General features: G+C 37.6%; 1 protein-coding gene across 1 annotated transcript; it reads right to left on the bottom strand.

Annotated features, from left to right (window-relative positions):
- Positions 1 to 15029: 15029 nt before the first annotated feature.
- Positions 15030 to 20592, bottom strand: edn3b (endothelin 3b). Its single transcript, XM_035657287.1, has 4 exons — positions 20491 to 20592; positions 20153 to 20363; positions 16665 to 16823; positions 15030 to 15600 (listed from the first exon to the last, which is right to left on the bottom strand). Exons 1-4 carry the CDS (start codon positions 20558 to 20560, stop codon positions 15546 to 15548), a joined length of 495 nt encoding a protein of 164 aa, XP_035513180.1. The 5' UTR covers positions 20561 to 20592; the 3' UTR covers positions 15030 to 15545.
- Between the last annotated feature and the right edge of the window lie 3337 nt (positions 20593 to 23929).

Raw genomic sequence — 23929 nt, 5'->3', positions numbered from 1 at the left:
TTCCTCATTTTAACGCAGGGGGAAAACTGCTCTTTCTTTTAAGAGTTCTCCTAAAATTACAACTTTATTCTCACAATATTATGAATTTTTTCTTGTAATATTACGACTTTATTCTAGCAATATTATGACTTTTTCTCATAATATTATGACTTTATTCTTGTAATATTATGACTTTATTCTCTTAATGTTATGACTTTTTTCTTGTCATATTAAGAAATTATTCTCGTAATATTACGACTTTATTCTCGTAATGTTACAACTTTATTCTCATAGACCTAATATTATGACTTTATTCTCTTAATATTATGACTTTATTCTCGTAATTTCCCCCACAAAAAAATTTCTCTTAGTCTGGCCCTTACACTCCATCGTACATTTCTGCCAAATAGAGCCTCTTAAATGTTACTCACTGGGACTTTAAAGTGGAAGTTATAAATGTTTACTAGTGGAAAACCACAGCGTGCTCCTGCCTGTTTGGATCCCTTGTTGTGTTTCTGCTTACATGCTGTTCTATTAGCCTGTCAACTTCTCATTTACGAAGTAAGATGCAGATGGAGTTCCCTGAATGTTATTCAAGCTTTTAACTTTGCTTTCATCAGCTCTTCCTTACACAGTTAAGTGCAGCATAACAACCGACTGAAAAATGAACAAAAAGAAGTCCTCGACTACTTGTCTTTCTTTGTGATTGACAGCTTTGGACACTCAGAGACTCCACCAGGCTTATTACACGAAGGGTCAAGGATCAGTAACTGATAAAGTTGGAGTCAAAGGCCTGAGGGATTAGGTAAAGGTAATGGGGACAGACAGGGTAAACAAACACATTACTCTAGATATTTTTTTTTAACCGACAGTGAGGAAATTGAATTCACAGGGCTGATTGTGACTTAAATGGACACAAATACAGATTGAGATATGAGGACATGTCACCAGCTTGTGTGTGCACTGTAATGTTGGTATAATCGGGTCATAGAGTGTTGTCAGATGTCTTGTCAGTTAAAGACAAACATGCACACACACGGTACACACACACTTGTTTTCTTTCTCCCAAACTGCTGCTTGTCATGACCCCGTCTGACAGGCTGTGTATTATGTGACACTGGAGTATGTTCTCACTTGAAGACCACCAACCTGCTAACTTCATCTTCTTGACTGCTTCGTTTGGCCATACATTCAAATGTATTTAGCACCTGGATCTCAGTGTTGTGGTCCCTATGTGTGCTGAAGTACTTTTTGAAATCACATTGTACTGTACGTGGCTTCCTGGAACATGTGGTCTGTAAAACTGGAAGACATCTGTTCTCAAGAATGTCTGCCGTTCACGATGAACTGAATTGGGGGTGAAAACAGTAAGTATTTGTATTAATTAATTAAAGGATGAGTAAAGTAATAATCTTAAAGATTTTCATTTAAATAAATGTTTGTTAAATCACTTGTTCTTGCCAAATGAGGTAACACCAAGGGGCCCACTTATGAAAGTATTGCAATATATATATATTTGCAGTAATACGAACTGGGTGTCAGACTGGAATATATGCCGTAATATTATGTTGTTTTCATTAGTGTATTATCCCCTAAAATAAAGAATCATTATGTGTTACGTGTTGAACCGCCTTGTTTCTACAGGACAGGAAAAACCACACACTGGCTATAGATTTGGCACATTTCACAACCACCGTAGTTTATCCCTCATGCTTGGAAGGGGGTGGTGAAGCAAGGGAGCTGCAATCTGCAACTACACTGCTTGATGCAATTAACACTGGTCCTTTAAGTTACAACTAATGCCAACCAAACATTTATTTCTGCAGGTTCACATTAAAAGACTTTAACTGCCGAAATACTGACCTGAGACAGGGTGTGTGAACATTATAATTCGTAAAATGCACCTACAAAAAAAGACAACTGTTATTTCAGCATTTTTTCACAGCGGATCACTTTATATTGCAGTTAGTAATGGAACAAGAGGAGCAGCCACAGTAAGTTGATAGATAGATACAGGGGACAGGCTTGTGAGATAGTAGCTTCTTTCACGGTGCTCCGCTGTGCCTGACTTTGTTATTAAAATGCCAATAGTTTGGTTGGCTGCTCTGTCAGCAAATACACTATTGATCTTATGTTGTAGTTGTTTTTGACAAAGGAGCTGTTGTAGGAGTGTTTCGCTGCCTGCACTTGCTGTTACCACCAGTAACCAAGTTCTGCCAAATCAACCAGGACTGACTTCCCACCAAGGAATGTACTAAGACATATATACAAATAGTACGCTTGGAACAATAATGTGTGTATGTTTTTTCTTCACACAAAAAAGTACAATTTCCACTTTAAAATCATCTAAAGCATATACTTCTACTTCATTAAAAATGACAGAATCTATGAATATGCAAATATCTATACATAACACTAGTATGAGTTGCAAATTGGACCATGATTGACTTCCAAATTATCTGTAGCCACACTTACAAAAATCTGATTTTCAAAGAGCACAGAGAAACTTTCCACTTTCAGCAGATGAATGTGAAAGCATCGTTCTAATGCACATAGAGTAGGAATGAGGAGAAAAACATATGTTTGAGCAGAGGGGAACCTTAAACATTGTCACTTGAAATTAATTAACTTAGCTGCCCTATTGTGTCACCACTATGGAGGAGAATGTTTTCTACATTATTTAGTGAAGCTCTTGAGTAATAAGGATCTGGTACCAGGATTCTGTTTAACAAACTGTGCACAGATTTGTCAAAAAAGTGAAATATTACAAATTCCCACTGCTTCATGTAACAGTCCTCAAACTCAGAAGCAGTGAATTGAGACTTACATATTTTGGCAATGTGCACTGAAGAAATTAAAGTAAGTGTGGTAGAAGCAGAGCCTTGGCATTTCTAGTACACTGAAAAAGTGAAAGATGAATCACTTTCTGATTGTTGAGTTAGCTGGTGAATCAGAACATATGATCAATCCAAGCTGCGCTGAGCTGAGTGTGAAGTCTCACAACTCACAATCTGAAGTGTTCTGCTCCATTTCCAAGTTATACATCCATGTTTACTCTTTCCTCTTGCTTGGTACCCAATCATTGTGGTGCATTCTTCATTTGCTTCTCAAAGGACACAGGGAGTGCGGTGAAACCAATATACCATGAAATCAAATTAAAAAAGTAAAAGGATCTGACGGATTTCAAGTTTATTTTGTTGTATTTATACAGAGATTTTTCAGTTAAAGCTAAGTACATAGCAGGCACAACTCAGAGACAAGCAGATTAAGTAAAAGTTTTCCATTTTCCCGTTGTCACAAACATGCAAAAGTCAAAATCAGGCAGGCAAAGCAAAGGCTGTAAAAGTTAAGGCATATGCACAACAGACAGTCTGGCAAGGAATGCAAGGAAATGGGCCAGTATACTGCAGGGCTGATGAGGGAAACTGTGAACAGGTGAGCATGGAGTTGGGGAGGTAAGGTATTGGGGAAAGACAGGAAATTTCCTGCAGCGCAGAAGAGAGTGGCTGCATCTAAAATGATAGAAGAGGTTGCATGCAGACAAGAGAAAGAGTTGACTGAAGCTGTGACACTTTCCAGAGCTTAATTTTACATGCATGCAGAATTTATAACAGCAGATGTGTATACCCAGGTGTTACCCATTATACAAATTGAGGTTCTATCCATTTAGTGTGATCACAGGTAACCCCTGTGTTTACCTGAATATTTCATGTCAAAAAGACTGCTGTGAGTGGACACCTGAGGTTTTGGAAGCTGGTTGCAGAGGCAGGCTTGTCTATTGGTGAGATGACATTACATTTACTTAAGTACTGTATTTAAGTACTTTCTTGAAGTACTGGGAGCATAACTTCACTTGAACGTTTCTATTTCATACAGCTTTTGTTTTTTCTATTATTCTACTCCACTGTATTTCAGAGGCAAGTATTGTATCTTTTACTCCGCTACATTTATGTACTAAATCACTTTTATTACTACTTACTTTTCAGATTACACTTATTCATACCTTCCTGTCCAGTGAAAACCATGTATATCCAAATTTGGTCATTTTGACTCAGATTTTTTTTAAACTCTAGTGTATTGTGTTCCTTAAGGGATAACAAAATGCATTTTGTCAAACTTTTATTGCAAATATTTTCATTTAATATTTTATTCTTGATTTTTGCAGTACTTTTTATTTTAATAACTGTTTGTTGTTATGCACCAAAACACCAAGGTGATTTCTTGTATGTGAAAGCCTACTTATCCTGAATTCTCCTACTTGGATTAGCAGGATAATGTTTTGTCAAAAAGCTGGAAACAGGCTTTGACCGGTAGTACAAACGTATGATGATCTGTGGATTAAAACTATCTGACAGTATATAAAGTGGTTACATCTACAGCAGTAAAATGCAACATACACACAGTAATATTAATCCAGAAACATCAGATATAGTAAAACATTGACAGGGACTACATTACTGCACTATGAGTACTTTTCACGTTTCATACTTTAGGTGCATTTTGGTGACAATACTTAAGCAAGGTTCTGAATGACTTTTACAGATACGTGGGTAATAGTAATTTTAACTTTAAGACATGCAGTATTTTTATCTGTAATGTTAGCTTGCTTGTTGTTACGTGAATTAAGATGGAAAGAGCCTTTGCCTGTGGAAGACAGGGAATCATTCAGGACATGCACTTCCTCACTGAGTTCCAAAATAGATGGCAAGCTCTGTTTTCTGAGTTTGAGGTAATGTAGTATTGATCCTTTATGTGTATTTAGAATGTGATAGTTGTACATGTATTAATGAATTACCTCAGCTAAAAGTCCTTGCTGCATTGATGTAGGGCATGATTTTTCAAACTTTTTCACATCACATAACCCTTAACTGACACAAATAAGACCACATTTGATAAGATTTTGTCCCAGGGTCCCCTATCTGATTTTAGATATTTTATTGTATGCAATCCATGACCCAAATAGTCATCCATTCATTAATTGTTTCTTAACAGTAATAATTAATTTAGCTCCTTTCTATTTTCTCTCATGTCATTCAATTGAGTCTCTTTGGGTACGACACACCTCAAGATGACACTTGGAAACTCTTTTACCATTATGTGACAACTGATTGAGAATATGAAATGAATTGAAGATGAGATTAATTGATACTAAACATGACATGTGGCAGGCCCAATTAAACAGATTTTCATTAATGCTATGTTCTAATCCCATTCTTAAGATGCTGTTCTTGGTGCAAAAGAGACAGCTGTTAGATAGATCTAATGTTAAAAACACAAAACTCTTGTGTTCTTGTTTCATGGGATACTGGGATAGTTATAGGCACACAGAAAATGATAAGAAACTGAAAATATAAGACAGACAGCCATGTTTTTTTTCTCCTGGATTTCATTAGCTTTTGAACTCTGAGTAAGTCACTGCACCTTTCACAGTCCTCTGTGAGGCACATCCTCTCACTCCATCATGGCCTCTAGATGAGTTCCTTGTGTGGAGTCATGCCAGATGACTACTGGTAGCAGCCTCAAACAAAAACAAATACGACTTGTACAGCTTGTTACTTACACAAGTTTCCAGACACTGTCTCTCTTCTTCTTCTTTTTTTCTTTGCTTTTCTTTGCTGCTTCCTGTGACACTGAACAGGAATAAGTGAAAAAACAAATCACCAACACTCCAGTGCAGATGCAGACGACCTTGATATTCACAGAAAAACATGTAGATATTAAAATAATTAGACTTTCCTTTTCTCTGAGGATGCACAAAGGTAAGCAAACTTGGTAAAATTTTACAATCTTGTTTATTGTGATTTTCACATGTCCAGTGAAGTAGTTCTGTCAAATGGACGTCAACCTTGTCTTCAGCCATTGCACAATGGGAGCATTTGACACTTGACACAGAATGTCTTTTCCCCCAGAGCACAAGATTAAATGCGCTGATCAAATGAAGTGAAGAAATATGTGGAGGGCTGTTAGGTTACAAGAGTGTGCTAAGCTGAAAGACATTCTGTGACACAAGAAAAAAGACACTCAAGGTCCAATGAAAAGCTTTTTTTGTTTTTTTCCACTTCTTTTCCTCTGTTTTGTTTCCAAGGTGAACTATTGCACCCAAGACACGTAGAGTAGTACTTATACGTTCAGAGGAACTTATTGTGCCAGATTCCTGTGCAGAAAGTGAAAGCTATGTTGTAAATGTTTTATGGTTTCACTCATAGAAAGATCGTTTAGAAGGTACATGTTCAAATCTGTCAATGTTGACGTCAAGAAGTGTGAATTGATTTATTCTGTATTCTATGCCCAATTTCATCAATCTGACAGTAAAACGTGCCCTTGAGGCTGATTCAAGTGTGCCAATATAAATTCTAACTAAAAAGTCCAGCCTATAAGCAGATAAACTGATCACCCCGAGAATATTTTCATATTATATATTATATTCCCCTGTGTCAAACCACAAATCAGACAAAACTTTGGTCGGAAAAATGATCACCGAACAAAAACACACAATTTTTTTTTTTAGGCTTAGCTTATTTTATTTAGCAGTTAGCTATTATACCTGCCAACTGTAGCTGGTTAGCCTGCAGCTAACTTAGCCATCCTATAAGGGGACTCTGGCCGGACTGGGAGCTCAGAGCATCGGGGCAGTGTTTAATGTTACATCTTTAGTACAGGAGCTTTGGACTGCCAGGAGTGCTGGAGCCTCGAGCTCCCAGTCCGTTAGCAGTTAGTAGCAGTTAGCGGTTGGCCAATAGCAACAAATAAGGCTAATATGTCCATCAGTGAACTCCATAAATCCCAGAGAGTTGAGTCAGAGAAAGAAATTTGTAAAAAAAAATTATGTAACTTTCCTTCACAACCAAAAAATCACTTCATGTGAAAAACTTTAAAGGTTTAAATTCTGACCCCTGACAGAGCAGTTCAATGACAAACAGTGTGTCCCTGGGCTTAGCCGTGCTCTGCCTGGAGCAGATAATCGTATAAAGAAATCTGTGACAAAGCTGATGTTGGCTAGTCATGTAAAGCAAAGTTGGAAATGGAAATGGGATCAAAATTCAGAGCTTTTTGCTCACAGGGATTACTTTTACCTACGTTTACCTCATTGTTTGACATTTCATATCAACATCCGACTTTGAAACATTGTACAAGATATATATATATTTCTGAAACGGAAAAGCAGAAATACACACATTTAAATTCTCAAAGGTGCTGAAAGTAAATAAAAGTACAGTCCAAATATTGTATACTGCTCCCAAGGTCTATTTGCACAAAACCACATAATTGGTATGTCCCATCACTGTCACTCACAGTAAAAACCTCTGGCCTGCAACCATCTCACCACTTTTGAGTTCTGTTCCAAAGAATAAATAGGGGGGGGGGAGGGGGAGCTTTTCTTTCCAATACTAGCTGTTAACATTCTTCCACAAAATTGTGAAATCTTTTAAGGAACGTAACCTCAATGGAATGAAAATGGGGCTCATGTCATTTCTTCAAAATTGTGAATAGTCTTGCTGAAGTGAAATGGAACAAAAGGCAGTTTGGGTGTTCACCACAAGATGTTCTGCTGTAGAAATAGAACTGTTAGAAGGAAACATTAATCTACCCCAAAGGCCAACAAATCGTTAATTCATGCTATTAAATTCTTTTAGAAATCTTCAGACATAATTACATGTACTTGCAGCAGGCGTGGTGCTACAACATGCACTGATACAATATACTTCTCAGTTCCCTGTGGGCATGTCATCAGAATAAGGCTCTGACAGACAAGTCTATTCAAGTAAATGAGAATGTAATCATCATCCAAAACAACAAGTAGAGAGTTATACAAGTACAAACATTTAACCTTTTTACTGCAGTTAATAAACATGTCTTCACTTTGAGCTCTTATTTAGTGCCTTTAATGATGCTCAATTTACTACTACCTCTGTTGTGTAACCTGCTATTTTGTAAAGCATTTGGTACACAGTCAGGCAGAGGTTTTGAAGCTAATAAATCAACTTGCTTCATTCATGAGCAGTCAATCAAATGACAAAGAGACAAAACATGCATGGGGAGAAAGCAAATGTTCAATTTATGGGACTGTCCTGTAGAAGTCATTACTGATGGATCTCAGACACATTACTGTGAATGTCATTAGCTGATGTTGCTTTCTCTGATCAATATATTTCTACAGTTTTTGTCTTTGACATCTAAGTTTGTTTTTATTTTTTGTACATATTTTAAAATACTGTAAAAAATGTTTGTCCACAGTGTTTTAATTATCTTTGTCAAGTTGGAAATGTACTTGGTGCCTTAATAGACAGGGTTGAATAAACTAATAAACCTGGAATGAGATTTATTATGACTCCTGTTGCTTTCATTGGAGCTCACGCTGCAGTCTTCCACATAACAGACAAAACCAACATACAATTCTCTATAAACTTGGAGAAGTAGTGTTTTTAAAGCATTCACCTATAATATTAGATATCCATGACTAAATCAATCAATCAATCAAAATAACTCAATTGAGCAAACAATGAGTAGTGTGGTTTCAAATCTAATTTTTAAAATGTTTAAAATGCCACCAGTAAGATTAGGTGTACCTTAAACTGTCTAAAAAAAACAAATAATAAGTTTATTCATTATAAGTAATTTGTAGTCCTTCCATTTTAACCCATCTGCTGTACATGCTACTCAGTGGTTTCAGGTCCAGACCAATGATTTTGTCACAAGTTAAGTATAAGTATAGAAAAATTGAACTTTGTTTACACTCGCTCCCCTTCCCTGGATGAATAATTAACTGTTGCTAACATGCTAGCCACTGCAACTTTTGAAGGCGATTATATGTGAAGGATGCGTGTCTGCTTTTCTAAATGTCCAGAAATGTATTACCACAGCCTTGAAGTACACTCAGAGCTAATTTTGGGCTTGTAGCGACTGTGAAGGGAAGTATTTCAAGTTGTTTTATTTTGTCTAATTTTGTCAATTATACAGGCAATGAATTACATAAGATGACAAATCCCTAAATATTTTATCTATGCATTATTTCAAGGGCAAACATAAAGCTTTGTTGAAATGACCTTTTATTTGACTGACAATTAACCTAAACCAAAGACAGTATGTTTTTTAAATGTATCACTAAGTTAAGCTCTTTTTTATACTGTGCATAATATTATACAGTGGAGAATAGTGTGTGATGCAACAAGGTCACAGATCAGCTGTAAAATTCAACATAATCTTTATTACAGGCTTCACCTAAAGTAAATATGTTTTAAAAATGCCACCTGGAAAAGAACAGTATTGTAGAGACGTCTTGCTGTTTCTGGCTGATGATAAAAACAGCATATGGGCTTCATGTTACATGTGAACATATGCCAGACACATGTCAGCTTTCTTATTTCATACACACACACTTGTCTCATGGAACAATGACCATCTGCATGCTTTGACTGTGAGTGATGACTGTAGTAATATGTACAGTTTAGTGTCTTTGTTTGCACGGATTATGCTTTCCTTATTCCACATGTCAGTGTATCAGTGGGTACATTAAAAGTGTAATGATTTAGTTATGACTTGTTAAAACTGCTCCAATTTCATTGTCTGTATCAATATTCTTGTCTTTCTTGTGGTACTTATATCACTGACAAAAAGCTCCATCAGTGTTCTTCATCCCTTGTGCAGGTTATCAAAAGAGATGGAAACGGTCAATTGTTAAATAATAAAATGATAAAATCACAAAGACGTGGAGGTCTAGTTCACTTTTGATCTTCTCTAAACTGTAAAGATTGGGACTGAGTAAGATAAATCAGGACACATTTAAACCATTTAGAAGAACTAAACAAAGTAATGTTAACACATGAAAGATGACTTAAACTTTGCAGTAAATAATTCACTGCAAACGAGATGGATCATATTACCTAACATGTTAATTAGCTTCCAGTGGCTCCTCTTTCTCAGTGTGTGTTGTTTTACATGTGTTCTTCTGATTTTCAGCTGCTTTTTCAACTGATCCACCTGCATTTTCCAAGTAGATGATGGGATAATTTGATAATTGATCAGCTTGTTAATAGCTGAAAAATAGTGTTTAGTGAGATATGTCTCAACTTTGCAGCAGCGTACAATGTTGATTTATGTACTGTTCATATAACAGTTACTTTGGCTGCTCCCAGTAGAGCGATATATTACACGTATCACTCAAAACACATTTTAAAGTGTTTGACTTAAAAACAACCCAGCAGACCTTTTTAATCATCCATCACAGCAACTATCCAGTAGTCCAGTTTGTCATAAATCACAGAGCTGACACTGGGATACACTTTGGCTGCAAACCTGCAGTCTGTTTTTTGTTTCAAACGTGTGGTCCACACTTTTTATGTTTACCAACGTCAGGTTGGAGTCTGAGGGGACAACTGACTTGATCACAAAATGAGAACAATAACGCATCAATGGATTTATGGAAAGGATGTTGTTCTGGAAAAAAAGCTCAGATACTGGTTATGTTATAACCAAAAGATAAAAGACTTTAATGCATCTTCACACCTAATTACATGTATCTTTGTGTACATTGTTAAACAAAAACATTACTGCAAAATTATAACAAATATTTGGTGGAAGATAAATCCATAATAAAGACACACCCTATCAGAAACATTTATCATATCTGAGCAACATAGTATTACATTTCGACTTAATCTTTTTATAATTTATGCACCAAATCAAGAATATAATAGGTACAATAAGCCAATAATGCACAATAAGCAAAGGATAACACAATGCCTTAAAAATTGATTATAATAAATGTTTTATACCCCGACTCAAAAACAGAATATACACTATGCAAAAATATCAACATAATATCATTGTGTCTGGAAAGGCTTGTGTGACCCGAGCAGTTCTTATGGTCTTTTAATCATCAGTATCCAGAAAATGTTCACTGTATGGCACAAGGTCTATTCATTTAATGAACCAGAACACAAACAACAAACTGTAAGCCGTGGTAGGGGCCCTGAACCTGCGGTTGCATGGTCAGGATGTCTGCACAGCAATATTTCCCAGGATGTACTGTGGGAAAAAGGCCTTTCTCTCTGAGCGATATTATTGGTGCTCACTGCAGAAGGTTTATACTGAGGCTCCAGGGTAGGCTTATTGAGGGTAGACTTAGTGCGACATTCCAGGATGATAGGTGGTATTAGGTTTTCAAGGGGTCCATTTGGTCTGATGTTCTGTGTTTGTGTGGCAGGAAAAAGGTGTTTGTGTGGCAGAAATGCAGCTCTGAGACATGAAATATATAATATATATTCTCTGATTCACAACAAAATAACTAATGTATGATTCATAAACAAGAAAGGGAAGTTAGTTGCAGTTGCAATTCTTTTTAAAAATCTCAAGTTAAAGTATCTTGCGATCTCAAGATAACAAAGCCGTTTTCTTGTAATAACGGGATAATTTTCTCTCCTTATCTGGAGAAAACAGACATTTTCTCCAGTTAACAAGAATATTAACCCATTATCAAGAAAATTATATTTTGTTTTCTCCAGATAACAAGAAAATTATGTCATTATCATGAAAAAACAACTTTGCTATCTCAAGATAGCAAGATAATTAACTTGTGATCTTGTGATAGCGGAAAAATCATCACAATGTGGCTGCTATTGGTTTCTATAAATATCTGTTATACTATTGTGCAGAGTTATGCCAGTTTCTTTTTAATTAGCATGATGATCAGTTGCTTTTTGGATTCCTTGCCTGTAGCAAGGCAAAAAACAACTGATCATCGTGCTAATTATTCAACCCCAACGTAATATGCACATACTGTTAATAATTTGAATTTTGTCATACAGTTTACAGTATGACATTCGAAAGTTATTAGATACCGTACAATGGACTGGCCCACTTAGAGAGATAAAACATGGACTAACACCAGAGGTAGCTTTGAGAACTGAAAGCAAGCTTATAACTGGATATGATGGCGGTTCATAGCTCAACAGAGGAAGGAGTAGGACAGGAGGGTTGATAAACTCTTTAACTCAGCACACATGAACTCTACTCAGACAGCCATAAGTTAGCAAAGCAATCTGGGAAATAAAAAACAAGGGTTAAAGCACTGCAGTTGACCTACACACTCGACACACAATAAAACCCCAGGCTACCCAGCTGTGCACCACCTTGCATTAACAGCACCCCCACCCCATACACCCAACCCCCAGACCAGAGAAGGTCAGTTCACATGAAAGAATTTCACTCCTCTGGGTTTGTAGCCTGGCTTTACACCAGAGGGCTATAACATGTTGGCAAATAATGCTCCACACATGAGGATAGAATAAATGTTTTCCTTATATTGATTGTTGATGCTCCCCAGCAGAGGTCAATATACTGTAGTCACAACCTTTTATCGAAAAGTACATGAGAATGAAATTAGTCACTGGTAATGACAAGAAAGAAGTTGTAGTAGCAAACATGTTGAAGGAAAAAAATTAATTTCTCTTAAGAATCGATCATACCAGCGTGATGGCTGACTGATTCACCTTAATTTATAAGGGTCCAATCTCCAATGTTCCGGTTCAGGCAAAAATAATATTTAGACATGTAAAACTAAAGCTTATATAATATGAAAGGAAGGTATACAAACATAAAATAAAAATAAAAAAACCATCAAATTGCACTGACATCTATAGAATCTTTGATTTGACATTTTGCAAAGTATCCATATATCCCTGTCTGGTCTATATGTCAGATCACGGTATGATCGTTGTCATACTCTTGAAGAAGAGCTTCATGAATCAATCAATCAATGAGAAACTCTCCAATGTTTGTTATATGAAATAGCTTTTTATAAAGTACACAACATTCTTGTTGCATTCTAATGTTACATTCATGTTCCGCATGCTCTGTAAAGTTACACATTCTGTAATGTTCACACACACACACACGCCAATTATGGTACCTGTGTGTGCTACGTTCGCCATCAACACCAAGAACTACACCATTACTATATTGTACTGGTAGAGTTTTGTAATACTTTCTATGTAATGTAAATCCTCTTCATGTTATGTAAAGAAATAATTCTTATAAACAAAAATAATGAACAAATACATCTCTTGTGTACAGTTAGACCCACTGTACAGTTTCTCAGAAGTCATTGTTGATTTGTAATGTTGATGGGAAACTGACACAGATACGCTTTTATTTGGTTGGACCAAAATTATTGCTTTACAAAGTGGAGCCACATAATGGCACTGAAATGGAAATACATATTGGATGTCCACTTTATTATCCAAGCGACAGCATGCACAAAAAGGCAACAAACAGCCAGCTAGAATTCTCTCTGCGGTACTTTTATTAAACCACTTAGCAACGTTCAGTGCTTGTATGAAACAAGACTAGTGGTGATGCATTCTTGGCAAGAAATCGGGCAGAATATTATAAATATAGAAAAAGAAACCTGTAATCCCTTTATAAGATTCAGGGTACACTGGATAGGTTGTGCCAAACTTAGGAGTGTGTTTTCTTGAAATGTCTCCTCACATTAAACTCTATTTTCATGGAAATGCTCTCAGTATACTGTAACCACATGGACCACAAACCAACAGGCACTAACAAATACTTGTCCACTTGCTGTTTTCATTGTCCCTTTTTGTTTCGTAGAGTAGACCACATAATTTGGTTAATGGTTTGGTATGGTAAGACACAATGCTGCCCAACAATAGAGAGACAGGACAAAAGCTGGAGATGTTGTCTGTACTGCTCATGTGACAGGAGAACTATTTCTGCTATCGGTGGGAAATCCAAAAGTTGCAATTAGGATAAATAAGTACACATTTTCTGCGCAGCAAAAGCCAAAAGGACTGACAAACTGGACAGGAAGATGGAGTAGTGGAGGGACAGGAGAGAGAAACTGGAATGATTAATTTAATTACTGAACAGTGGGAGAGAACATGTGGACCCAGAAGCAAGGAACACAGTCAGTCAACTATAATGGAGCACTGCATGTTAGTTTATAATTTTTAAGTCTACTGGCTTCATGGAATTTGACACACTTGAATCACAGTCTGTTCAGGCCTTGGGCAACATGGTGCTTTCAATTTACTTCTTCACCCCAAAGATTCAGTGAATAAGAGGAACACGTGTCCATATTGACTGGGGAGTTTTTCTAAAATGTGGCTCCACATCAAAACCATTTAACCTTAAAGGATAAAGCTGGCATTACCCTGTATTTTTCTTATTGACAGTAAATCCCGTTACAAGACCTAAACAGACATGTCTGTCAAAGTACTTTCCATCTTCCATACCTTGGTCTGTTGTCCATACATTTCTGATGAATATTTAAATCTGTAAAAATTAGTCACAAATATAGTTTCATCTTTTACAAAAGTACTTTCCTGACACAACTGGACACTGCAGTTTTTGGCAAACATTATTCGAACGAGTAAATAGTGCATTTGTAAGGGGACTATTTTCATCTGCAAAATAATATACATATGGTGCACTAGTGATTGACTAGGGATTGACTCAAAATAAACTCCATGTTCATCGTGATGAGTGAACATGTCAGCCAGTGCAACAGTGAGGTTCATTTATGTCTTTTTAATAGTTTTTGGAGAGCAGTGGAGGTCTATGGCACAGAGGAATAAGATATATCAGACTTTGACAGCACAGACAATACTTGATAACAGAACAAATTCATTGTTGGTTTTGGTCTTTTCAAGGCATTGGTTGACAGTGAGACATATGTTGAATATTGCCAGCTTTACTTTTTAACATGTGGTAAGCAATCTACAGCTCCAAGCAATTTAGGCTAGACGCAACTGTGGATGGTTCAATAAGTTCACTCCAGCTTAAGCTGTCATACAGTTACTACAGAGTGAATGTTCGCCAGGGGGCGGTGAGGTAAAAGCACAACTAATATGACTGATGGGTGATGGATTGATATATTATTGATGAAAAAAAGTGATATGAACAAAATATGCCAAGTATCAGGGTATGAATGCTTTCCAGACGGACTGTAAATAGTCTCACAAATCAAAGCTCAATAATATGCTCCATAACACGGACAGTCAAAAGCTTTCCACTTTTTTCTGTTTGCATGTTTCAATATTTTTTTAAGGTGTGATAGCACAATGTCATGCCTTGCTCCTTTCCATTGCTCCTCTTGGCACTTTGTTGTCTATGTCTTTGTTGTCCCTGAAAGATTTATACAAGCTGATCTCATTGTTTTGGAAGAGAGAGTTAAGTAGCCCAGAACACTGTTACTAGGTATAAAATACAAAAGGTTTTTCTGATCAAGCTTGACAGAAGCAAGGTCATTGGCTATTATGGTGAAAATAATCCTCATGCTGCACTGAGGGGGGAACAAAAAGGGGATAGCCTCCAGGGATCTGTACTGAATTTGCTGAAGAGTTTTTGAAACCAGTCGGCCTGATGGAACTTGCTCCAAGAGTTATGATGCTGAGGAATGTCGGCAGTGTCAAACTCCAAAGCTCTTTTCTTGAATGTGAGTGTACCTGTGGAGGCAAGAGTGCCAAACGCAGACTGAAGGGGCTGAAAAGGAGGGAAGGGTCCATTCCCCCGAGGAGAAGAGCAGAAGATGGAGAGACGTCAAAGTGTCATCCAGGTCCAGGGACTCTGTGGAGACTCCTGATTGGTGCTGCCGGCAGGGGGCTTTGAAGAGAACATTTCACATTAAATCTGCAATATTAAAGGACATATCCAGTGATTGAGTATTGCACTTCCATAAACATGAAGGGATCACAAGAGACAGTAGGCTGAGACTTTTTTGTCCCTAGGATGGGTCAAGCTTCAAAAACACTGGATTATACCTTTCCCATCATGCAACCAATAGTGTCTCCTCATCAGACCCCCCTTGCCTGATAAATAATTTCAAACTCCACACACCCCGCTTGTAACACATAAATTATATGTCTTATAAATGTGTTGTCTCCAAGCCTAATTTTTTCCCTCTATTTTCTAAATGAGTAAACTGAACTTGATGTGTAAAATTCATAAGCAAATTATGAAGTAAAAATATATATACAGCAGTGGATTAAGGTAATACATTTATTTTTGTTTTTGCAGTTTGTGGTATTTCATTCAACATTTTCTAAAAACTAGGGACATGTATCTATTGGCAGGGACAAAAAATAATGCTGAGTTGAGGTTCTAGCACAACCTCGCCTACTTGTAAATTCTTGAACTGTTAAAGCTCCAACAACACAGGTTGAAGAAAAAACAGCCTTATTTACAGAAATGTATTAAAACATAAAACAGATTTATGGTTTGCCCTGGCTCTATTCACCCCCATGGCTCTGTGTCATAGGTTTAATGGGCCTTTTTTGAAAAAATTTCCAATTTCTCAGAATATTTCGTTATAAATATAAATCTATATAAATCATATTTGGATAATTTGACTCACATGAGCTGTGCCTTTTTTTAGTTATATATTTATATTTGCATGCCACATGTTGAATCTTGCTGTTTCCAAACAATTTTTTGTTTGAAGTCTGACTAAGCATTTTAAATACCCATAAGCAACACCTATAAATAAAGAATGAATAAAGCAATGCACTGCAAAACAAAATCTCCAAAATTGGCTATACTTGGGGTTTTGGCCCTTTTTTTAACTCAGTTAATTCATTTCACTTAAAATGAACTTGATGTGTTCATGTTAATATGCCTAATGACAAAGATCCATTGAATGTAATTCTTACAGAAAGAATCAGACTGACCTTGACAGACAAAAGTCAATGCACTCGGTGTCGGTGTCAAGCACAGCACAAATGCAGCGCGGAGTCTTTGCCTCCTCCTGTTCAGTTCCTTGCTCACCTACAGCACGTCTGATTCGCTGTGGTCCTCTGTAGCTCGACATTCCATAGGGCACAGTGCGTCTGAGAAGTTCAATAAACAGACGCCATCTTTTTCAGTAACAGTATAAATGTGACATAGATCACATTCTTGGAGATACAGAGGAAAATAAATATATATAAATAGATATTATTAGCTTTAGAGAGTGCTTGGACATACAGTTTCTTATAGTAGCCCTAAAGCCAGAAGTCATGTCATAATTCATGATCTGAGCAGAGATTCTCTCTTTTTTTAAACATTAGGTTAAGACAAGGTTCTGAAAAGTTGCACAAAAAAAGCCTTTTGAAAGATTTGCATTAAAGGTTTGTATAGTTGTCCAGAAACAGATTTCACTGCATCTGCCTCGTATTTTACATTCTGTTATAGATTAAATGTTTTGGGAATTGGTAATGGAAAAACAAAGGTGGCCAGAAAGGTTTATGAAAGTGAATAATAAACTTGAAATATAACTTCCAAATTAACAAAGTCGGAGAATCCATCACGATATACTTGACAGTTCTAGCCCTAATCCTCCCATCTGGATACCACTGTTCGAGTGAGTGTCAGGTTGGCATCACTTATCTTCCCTCCATTTTCTCCCTCTTTCCACTCATCTGTTCTTGACCATCTGTGATGGATTTTGTAAAAAAGAAATAGAAAGGTGTTTGTGGCGTTAGGAGCTATAAGGTCTTAGGGCAAAGAGGAAGATGTTCTAAAACCAATTTGAATATCGCAGCGGCATTTGTACACAGCTGAAAGGGAGATCTGGCAATGATGTGCAAAAAGTCTACCCCGATCCATTTGAAATAAACGTTTCATCATCAGTATATTTTCTGAATGGCTTTCCCCTGTAGATTGTGTCAGACTGCCTGCTGCTGCAATATACCTGATTGAGTAGTGTTGCTGACTACCCACCTGCTGCTTCCGCTGTGTTTCGTCTGATCCTGCAGCCTGTCTCTTTACAACTGTAAACCTGCATGACCTCTGGGTAATAAAGGCAACTGGTTCAATCTGAAGTGGCTGCTGCAAGTTTTGTCTAAATTTATCACAGAAGGGCCTGACATCAGATACAGGTTCTTATCTGATGAAGAAGAAGGGCTTCTGCCTTTAACACAATATAGTAAGCACTTTTATTAAAACTGCAGTGTCGGTAAGAAATCGTGTATATACACAAAGTGATATTTGGAAGCTACCTACAGTAGTCTTGTGAGCCAATAATGAGTGGGGGAGAGCTGCACTGATTAGTCGATTAATAGATTAGAAGTTAACAATCCATCGCCAACTACTTTGATAATTGATTAATTTGTTGTTTGAGTCTTTTTCAATGAATTTAGATTTTTTTTTCAAATGAATGTTTTTAGTTTCTCAAATCTGAATATTCTCTGGTTTCTTTAGACATTAAACTTAATTTTGTCAGTTTGTTAACAGAACAAGATGGGAGGTCACCTAGAAAACAGATTTTTACATTTTCTGAAATCTTATGGACCAAACAACAAATCAGATATTCGAGAAAATTAATCAATAAGGAAAATAATCATCACGCGGTGTTATACACAATGTGAGCACACACTCATTGCTTTTATATTAATGTTGCGGTATATGTCAATATCCCACTCAGTCTTTAAACTATGTCAATTTGTCCCAACTTGCTAAGGAGTAATAAAGTGTGCTGTTTACCTGAAACAGCCCACAGCAGTCTTGGCACAAGAAGACAGAGGAAGAAAGAATGCTTTCCTGCTGTCTTGCCAAGGATTTTAATATGCGGTTAGGAGGGAGCAAAACAAAGACAGGAAAACAAAAAAGTGTTGGAAAATATATTTTGAGGTATTGCTACTAATCTGTGGTATGCTAGGCCACATGTTAAACACACTTTATGCCACATACTGAAATTATGCCAGCTGGTAATGTTCGCTTTCACATGGTTCTTCATCACCTGCAGAGCCAACATAACTCCTGAGGTGCAGTTAGCGAACCTCCGGCCAGGACAGGCCTCTGGACATCTACATATCGGTACAGGTATATAAATACATGACTGCACTGCTGTTCCGAGGACCAATTCACTAAATAACTTCCACCATCTTAATAATAATACCTTCATTATGTTGTCTTCCTCAGTGTTTGCCCATACATGACAGCTTAAGATGTTTATGCCACAGGCCGGTTCTGCCTCTCTCTAAAGGAAAAGTTAATTAATCTAAATTGTGAGTAAGTTTAAGTATATTTTAATGAATTCATTTGGTTTTGTATAAAAGCAGACTAAATGCAACCACAACAAAAAAATCTAATTCATTCAATACCACAGTAACTATTGTGATACAACTTTGGTAACCAGAAAACTCCCTTTGAACAAATCCAGCCTTTGTGAGTGATGGTGAAGCATTTTAATTTGGTCCACCATGGAGGAAATGAAGAACTGGGCCTATTGCTCACCAGCCCCTGTAGACCATTAGCTTTGCATGACAGATTTCTGTCTGATCTCTGTCCATTCAGCCTCACAACCGCCACACTGCAGTTTAATAGTAGTTCAGCAGCTTGAGAGCCCTGAGACATTGTTAGATCATGACAGGGGAGTTATACAGTGGCCATATCTTTTCTCAAATCTTCACAGAGCATGATTAATGAGACTTGACCAGTGATTTCGGTTCAAGTTGCAAGCGCAGAGAGTGAGGAATTGACTATTTTTGATTAGAGCATGCATTGGTGATTCTGGTGCCTTTGAAGCACATGGGACATGCATGCAAATTAATATATGCAACCTAATCAATAAATGATCTGTTGAATCTAATGATCATGGGGAAGGAAGTATTTTGATAAAAACAGAGATAAAGACATCAGTTACACATAATGTTGTTTGATTTAATTTTGCCAGGAACACACACACACAACATGGACATTAACCATCACTAAAATGGTATGATATATTAGAATCCTGAAGATTGTGGCTTATATATATGGCACTGAAAGGATGAGACAGTGAGAAAGCAGACAATACAAGAGACAGAGACAGAGCACATTAAATTATGAAATAATACCCTCCTCTTATCTGATGTCAAACTTTGACCTCGCAGGGCACGTAGTTTATGCTGGGCTTGCCACCACTTGAACCAGGACTGCGTCTTGCGCCTCAGGGAGGTAGTTACCGGGCGTGACTTACTACACTGTGTTGGCTTCAGTGCCCGACTCCCATTTGAGTTGCACAAACTAGCCACATGCCAATCTAATTTTTGCATAATTACCCACACTTTGTCCCCACCGACAAAAGACGATTATAGGCAATTATTAAAGTCCCGAGATGATTGTGCATTAGCAGAGTGGGTTATTAATTATCTTACTAAGTATTTAACAGTGTAGTGTTTATCAAAGCATGTCTTACTCGGGAGTGTTGATCCAAATGATATCCAAGTGGCAGTAGTAGACGCACTCTTTATCCTTGTAGGAATAACAAGTGCAGCGCTTTGGTCTGGACTTCGCCTCCGTTGCCTCAGACAGCTGCAAACCCGCGGATCCCCCGATGCCAGACACCCTGCTGGAGTCTGGGAGACCTCGGGGGCTGACCTCGGATATGACCGAGGCATCAAAGACACCTTGTATTGTACGAGAAACATGTTAGAAATAAGCTTAGTTATAAAAATAACCAGACGTGTGAATAGATAAATGAACGAATTTACGAATTGTAAAAGTTTTGTTGGAGCTTGTTGACCTCAAACGTACCTTGTAAGAGAATCAGTGCCAGTATTTTGCAAAGCATGATTTTCGCGAGGACGGATAGTATCCTGGCCATGTCAGATATTCCCAAAATGAACCATAGCCTGATGAGGATGCAGCGCACTTGTTAAATTAATCTCCCACCAGCATGGAGTGAAAATCCATCAACTTCAGTGCAGATGTCCATGTGCAGCTCATCTCTTATAGTCCAGGCGTCAAACAGCAAATAAAGAATCTGAAGTTGTTTGTTGCACTGTTTCTTTCATATTTATAGTTTCATGTCATAAATCCTATCCGCAAATTGCGCATTGAAAAGAGAGGAAACTGCGGTTTCCTTAACGTAAACTGCTCAGAGTGCTCTGTGAAGGTGATCTCTGGAGCAAAGAGCGCAGCGATGCTTCTCAAAGGCACCTCGCTTTCTAAAAGCTGGAATCAAAAATACAGGGCTTTGGAGAGGTTTGGGTTCACGCCCACGCCTCCCTTAACACCCCCTCTGTCAGATGCAGCAGCACTACTGTGTGTGTTCACAGAGATGAACTGCTGCGCTTGTGTTCCTGTTGATGACATGTAAACAGTGGTTGCTACTTTAAGGCAGTAAAAAAGATCATTCCCTGGGCCAACATGAATTCTTGTCTGATGAATTCTTGTCTGATGCTGCACATTAATCCAACTGTATGATGACAACTTTAATTGTTGCTGTAATTTATAAAACAGAAGCACAGTACTTCACACCTCACAATAATCTAATAAATCTGGATCAAAGATCTAGAATCTTAACTTCAGATTTATGCTCACCTTTGTTATCCCTTCCAGACATAAGCCTGGAGGGGATCATGCCTTTGGTCAGGTGTGTGTCCTTGTTTCTGTGTGTGTATCTGTCCATAGCTAATTTCCAATACAGGACTCAGGAGACATCAAGTTTGGTCAAATCTTGAACCATCCTTACCTGATGATCCACTAAAGTTAAATGGGATGAATGAATCCTAATTTTTCTTATCTTTGCCATCTTGACTACCTTCTTCTTTTTACTGGTGGACTACGAGAGTATAAAGTGACTGTATGGAAGCCAAGAGGGCCAATTGAGTGAGAATCAACTTTTCTTTGTTTGGGAGGTGAGAAAGGGGTAGCAAAGTTTTTGACTGATTGTCTTGTTTATTGTTTCCTCATTAAGTTTATACAGAACCCCAAATGCTCAGTTATAATGCCATTCTTTAAGGTCTAGTGTGTAGGATGTAGTGGCATTTAGTGGTGTAGCTGCAGATTGCAGAACAAACTCATTCGCTTAACCCTCCCTTTCTAAACTATGGTGACCACCAGGTTACTTCTGGGCTACCGTTCAACATGGTGGCCTCCATAGTAAGTGACCCACAGTGTCTGTAGATAAAAACAGCTCATTCTCATTCAGGTGATAATACACTAATGAAAACATGCCTATGAATACCATATTCCATTTCTGCCAATAGATTCTCGTAAATGTTACATTCTCAACCTTTGAAGAAAACTAAGAAAATACTCTACAAAAGTGTATTAAACTTTATTGAAAACTTTGCATACATCTATATCAGAAATCATATCAGAATCCCTGGTGGAGATCTACACTCCACTGAGTGCACTCTTTTTGTTACATAAGTGTCAATGTGGAGATAATCACAGTCTGCCCCAAGACAAAGATAAGGTGCTGCTGCAAAGGTATTTTTGCCCAACATGCCCTTACAATGGAGACTAAAAGGAGATGCTGGTCAGTGTTGTTAAGACCCAGAGGAAATGTCTTTAACATAATTTTGAGAACATTTGATCACATCACTTCTGAGGATCAATTTGTGCTGCAGTTTCCAGGCCCAATGGACCAATCCATTATTACTGTTGGGGAGAGAGTTACTGTTCTGAGGTTTATAATCCTGTGGTCTAGACAAAAACCCCTTAGGCTATCTACTAAACACAGTGCTGCTGCCACACAAGAGTATTGCTTTCCCATCTGCAGTAAAATGTTATATATAATATAAGAGCTATAGACTACGTCATTTATCCGAGTATACTGTACATAGATTTCAAGTCAAGACCTTTCATGCAAGGTCAGAAAAACTGTAAGCAATTACATTATAATATTATTTTATATCATTATTTTAGTTAGTATGTTTAGTTTACGTAACTATGCTCATTGTGTACATCACTGAGGTGATATGTTTTTAGTAAGTTATTTCTGTTAGAAATGGTATTATAGAAAATGGGAATATATAATTTATTGTCGTTCTGTGCATGGATGGTGGACCTGTTTTGATAGTAAACAGGTGTTGACTTTTTCAAGTGTGACTGTCTAAAGGTTTTCTCAGTGAATAATTGCTACAATTAGACTGTAATTGAATATGTGTGTGTTTGTGTGCATGTGTAATTGGAGTCTGCAAATCTACATCTGGATTTTGAAGCATTTTGGGTGGGGGGCCAGTTAGGGGCACAGACTCAAGGAACTGTACTATACTTGAACTATACTCTCTCTCTCTCTCTCTCTCTTCATTCACCCAAACGTGACTGCATGATTGACTGCTTAAGTGCCTCGCGCTCTGCTCTGAAGTCAATTCTGGGTGTGTTTTGCCTTTGGATTCTGTTGTCTCTCAGCATGAGGACTAAAGAAGTGTCAGTGCCGGTAAACTTGACCGCTGAGAGGCTGAAAAAAAGAGAATGAATCTATCAGCCAAAATATGAGATATGTTGGAATACAACGCTTTGGTTAAGAAGTAAGAAATTACAAGTGAGCCCAGCAGTTGCAGATGACCTGGTAGACCATGAAAAAGGATGTGGGCGGAGTTGTGTGAGGGATCACAAGCCTCAAGAATACAAAGACCAGGTTGCCACCGGGTCTCTGCACCTGCAGAGTTTTAAAACGAACTGTAATGGACAGCTGAGACCAAGATCAACCTGTTCAAGTATGATGGAAATTGGAAAGTATGGAGGGCAAAAGAACATCTCATAATCCAAGGCATTTCACCTCATCTGTCAGACATGGACAAAGAGAGGGTCATGCAGCAGGACGATGACCCTGAACATGCAGCCAAACAACTAAAGTGTTTTACAGTCATACAGGAGTATGTCCAAACAGTGGAATGTGTTGTTGACTGATGGTGTCAATCATCCAACTTCAGTCAATTTCACCATGCATTTCTTTTCATGAAGACCAGACTAAAGCTAATGATGGCAGCAGTTCAGGCCTGGCACAGCATCACCAGGAGAAGTGTCTGGTGATGTATGTGACTGATTTGCAACCAAATATATGGTGACGACCATGTCTGGCCCTGCTCCTGGCACTGACGCCACTGGAAATAAAATTAATTTTGAATCTTGCTTAAAATTCAATATAATTCAGTTCAACTCCATTTAACTGATCCATTCTGTTCATCATTCCACTGTAAGTGTGTATGTGTCTGTTTCTGAAGTTAACACAACACACATA

Source organism: Morone saxatilis, unplaced genomic scaffold, assembly GCF_004916995.1.
Source record: "Morone saxatilis isolate NCDOM2014 unplaced genomic scaffold, NCSU_SB_2.0 Contig15, whole genome shotgun sequence".
In the NCBI taxonomy this organism is placed as follows: Eukaryota; Metazoa; Chordata; class Actinopteri; family Moronidae; genus Morone; species Morone saxatilis.
The sequence above is the reverse complement of the archived record's forward strand: the minus strand, read 5'-3'. Positions and strand labels throughout refer to the sequence as shown.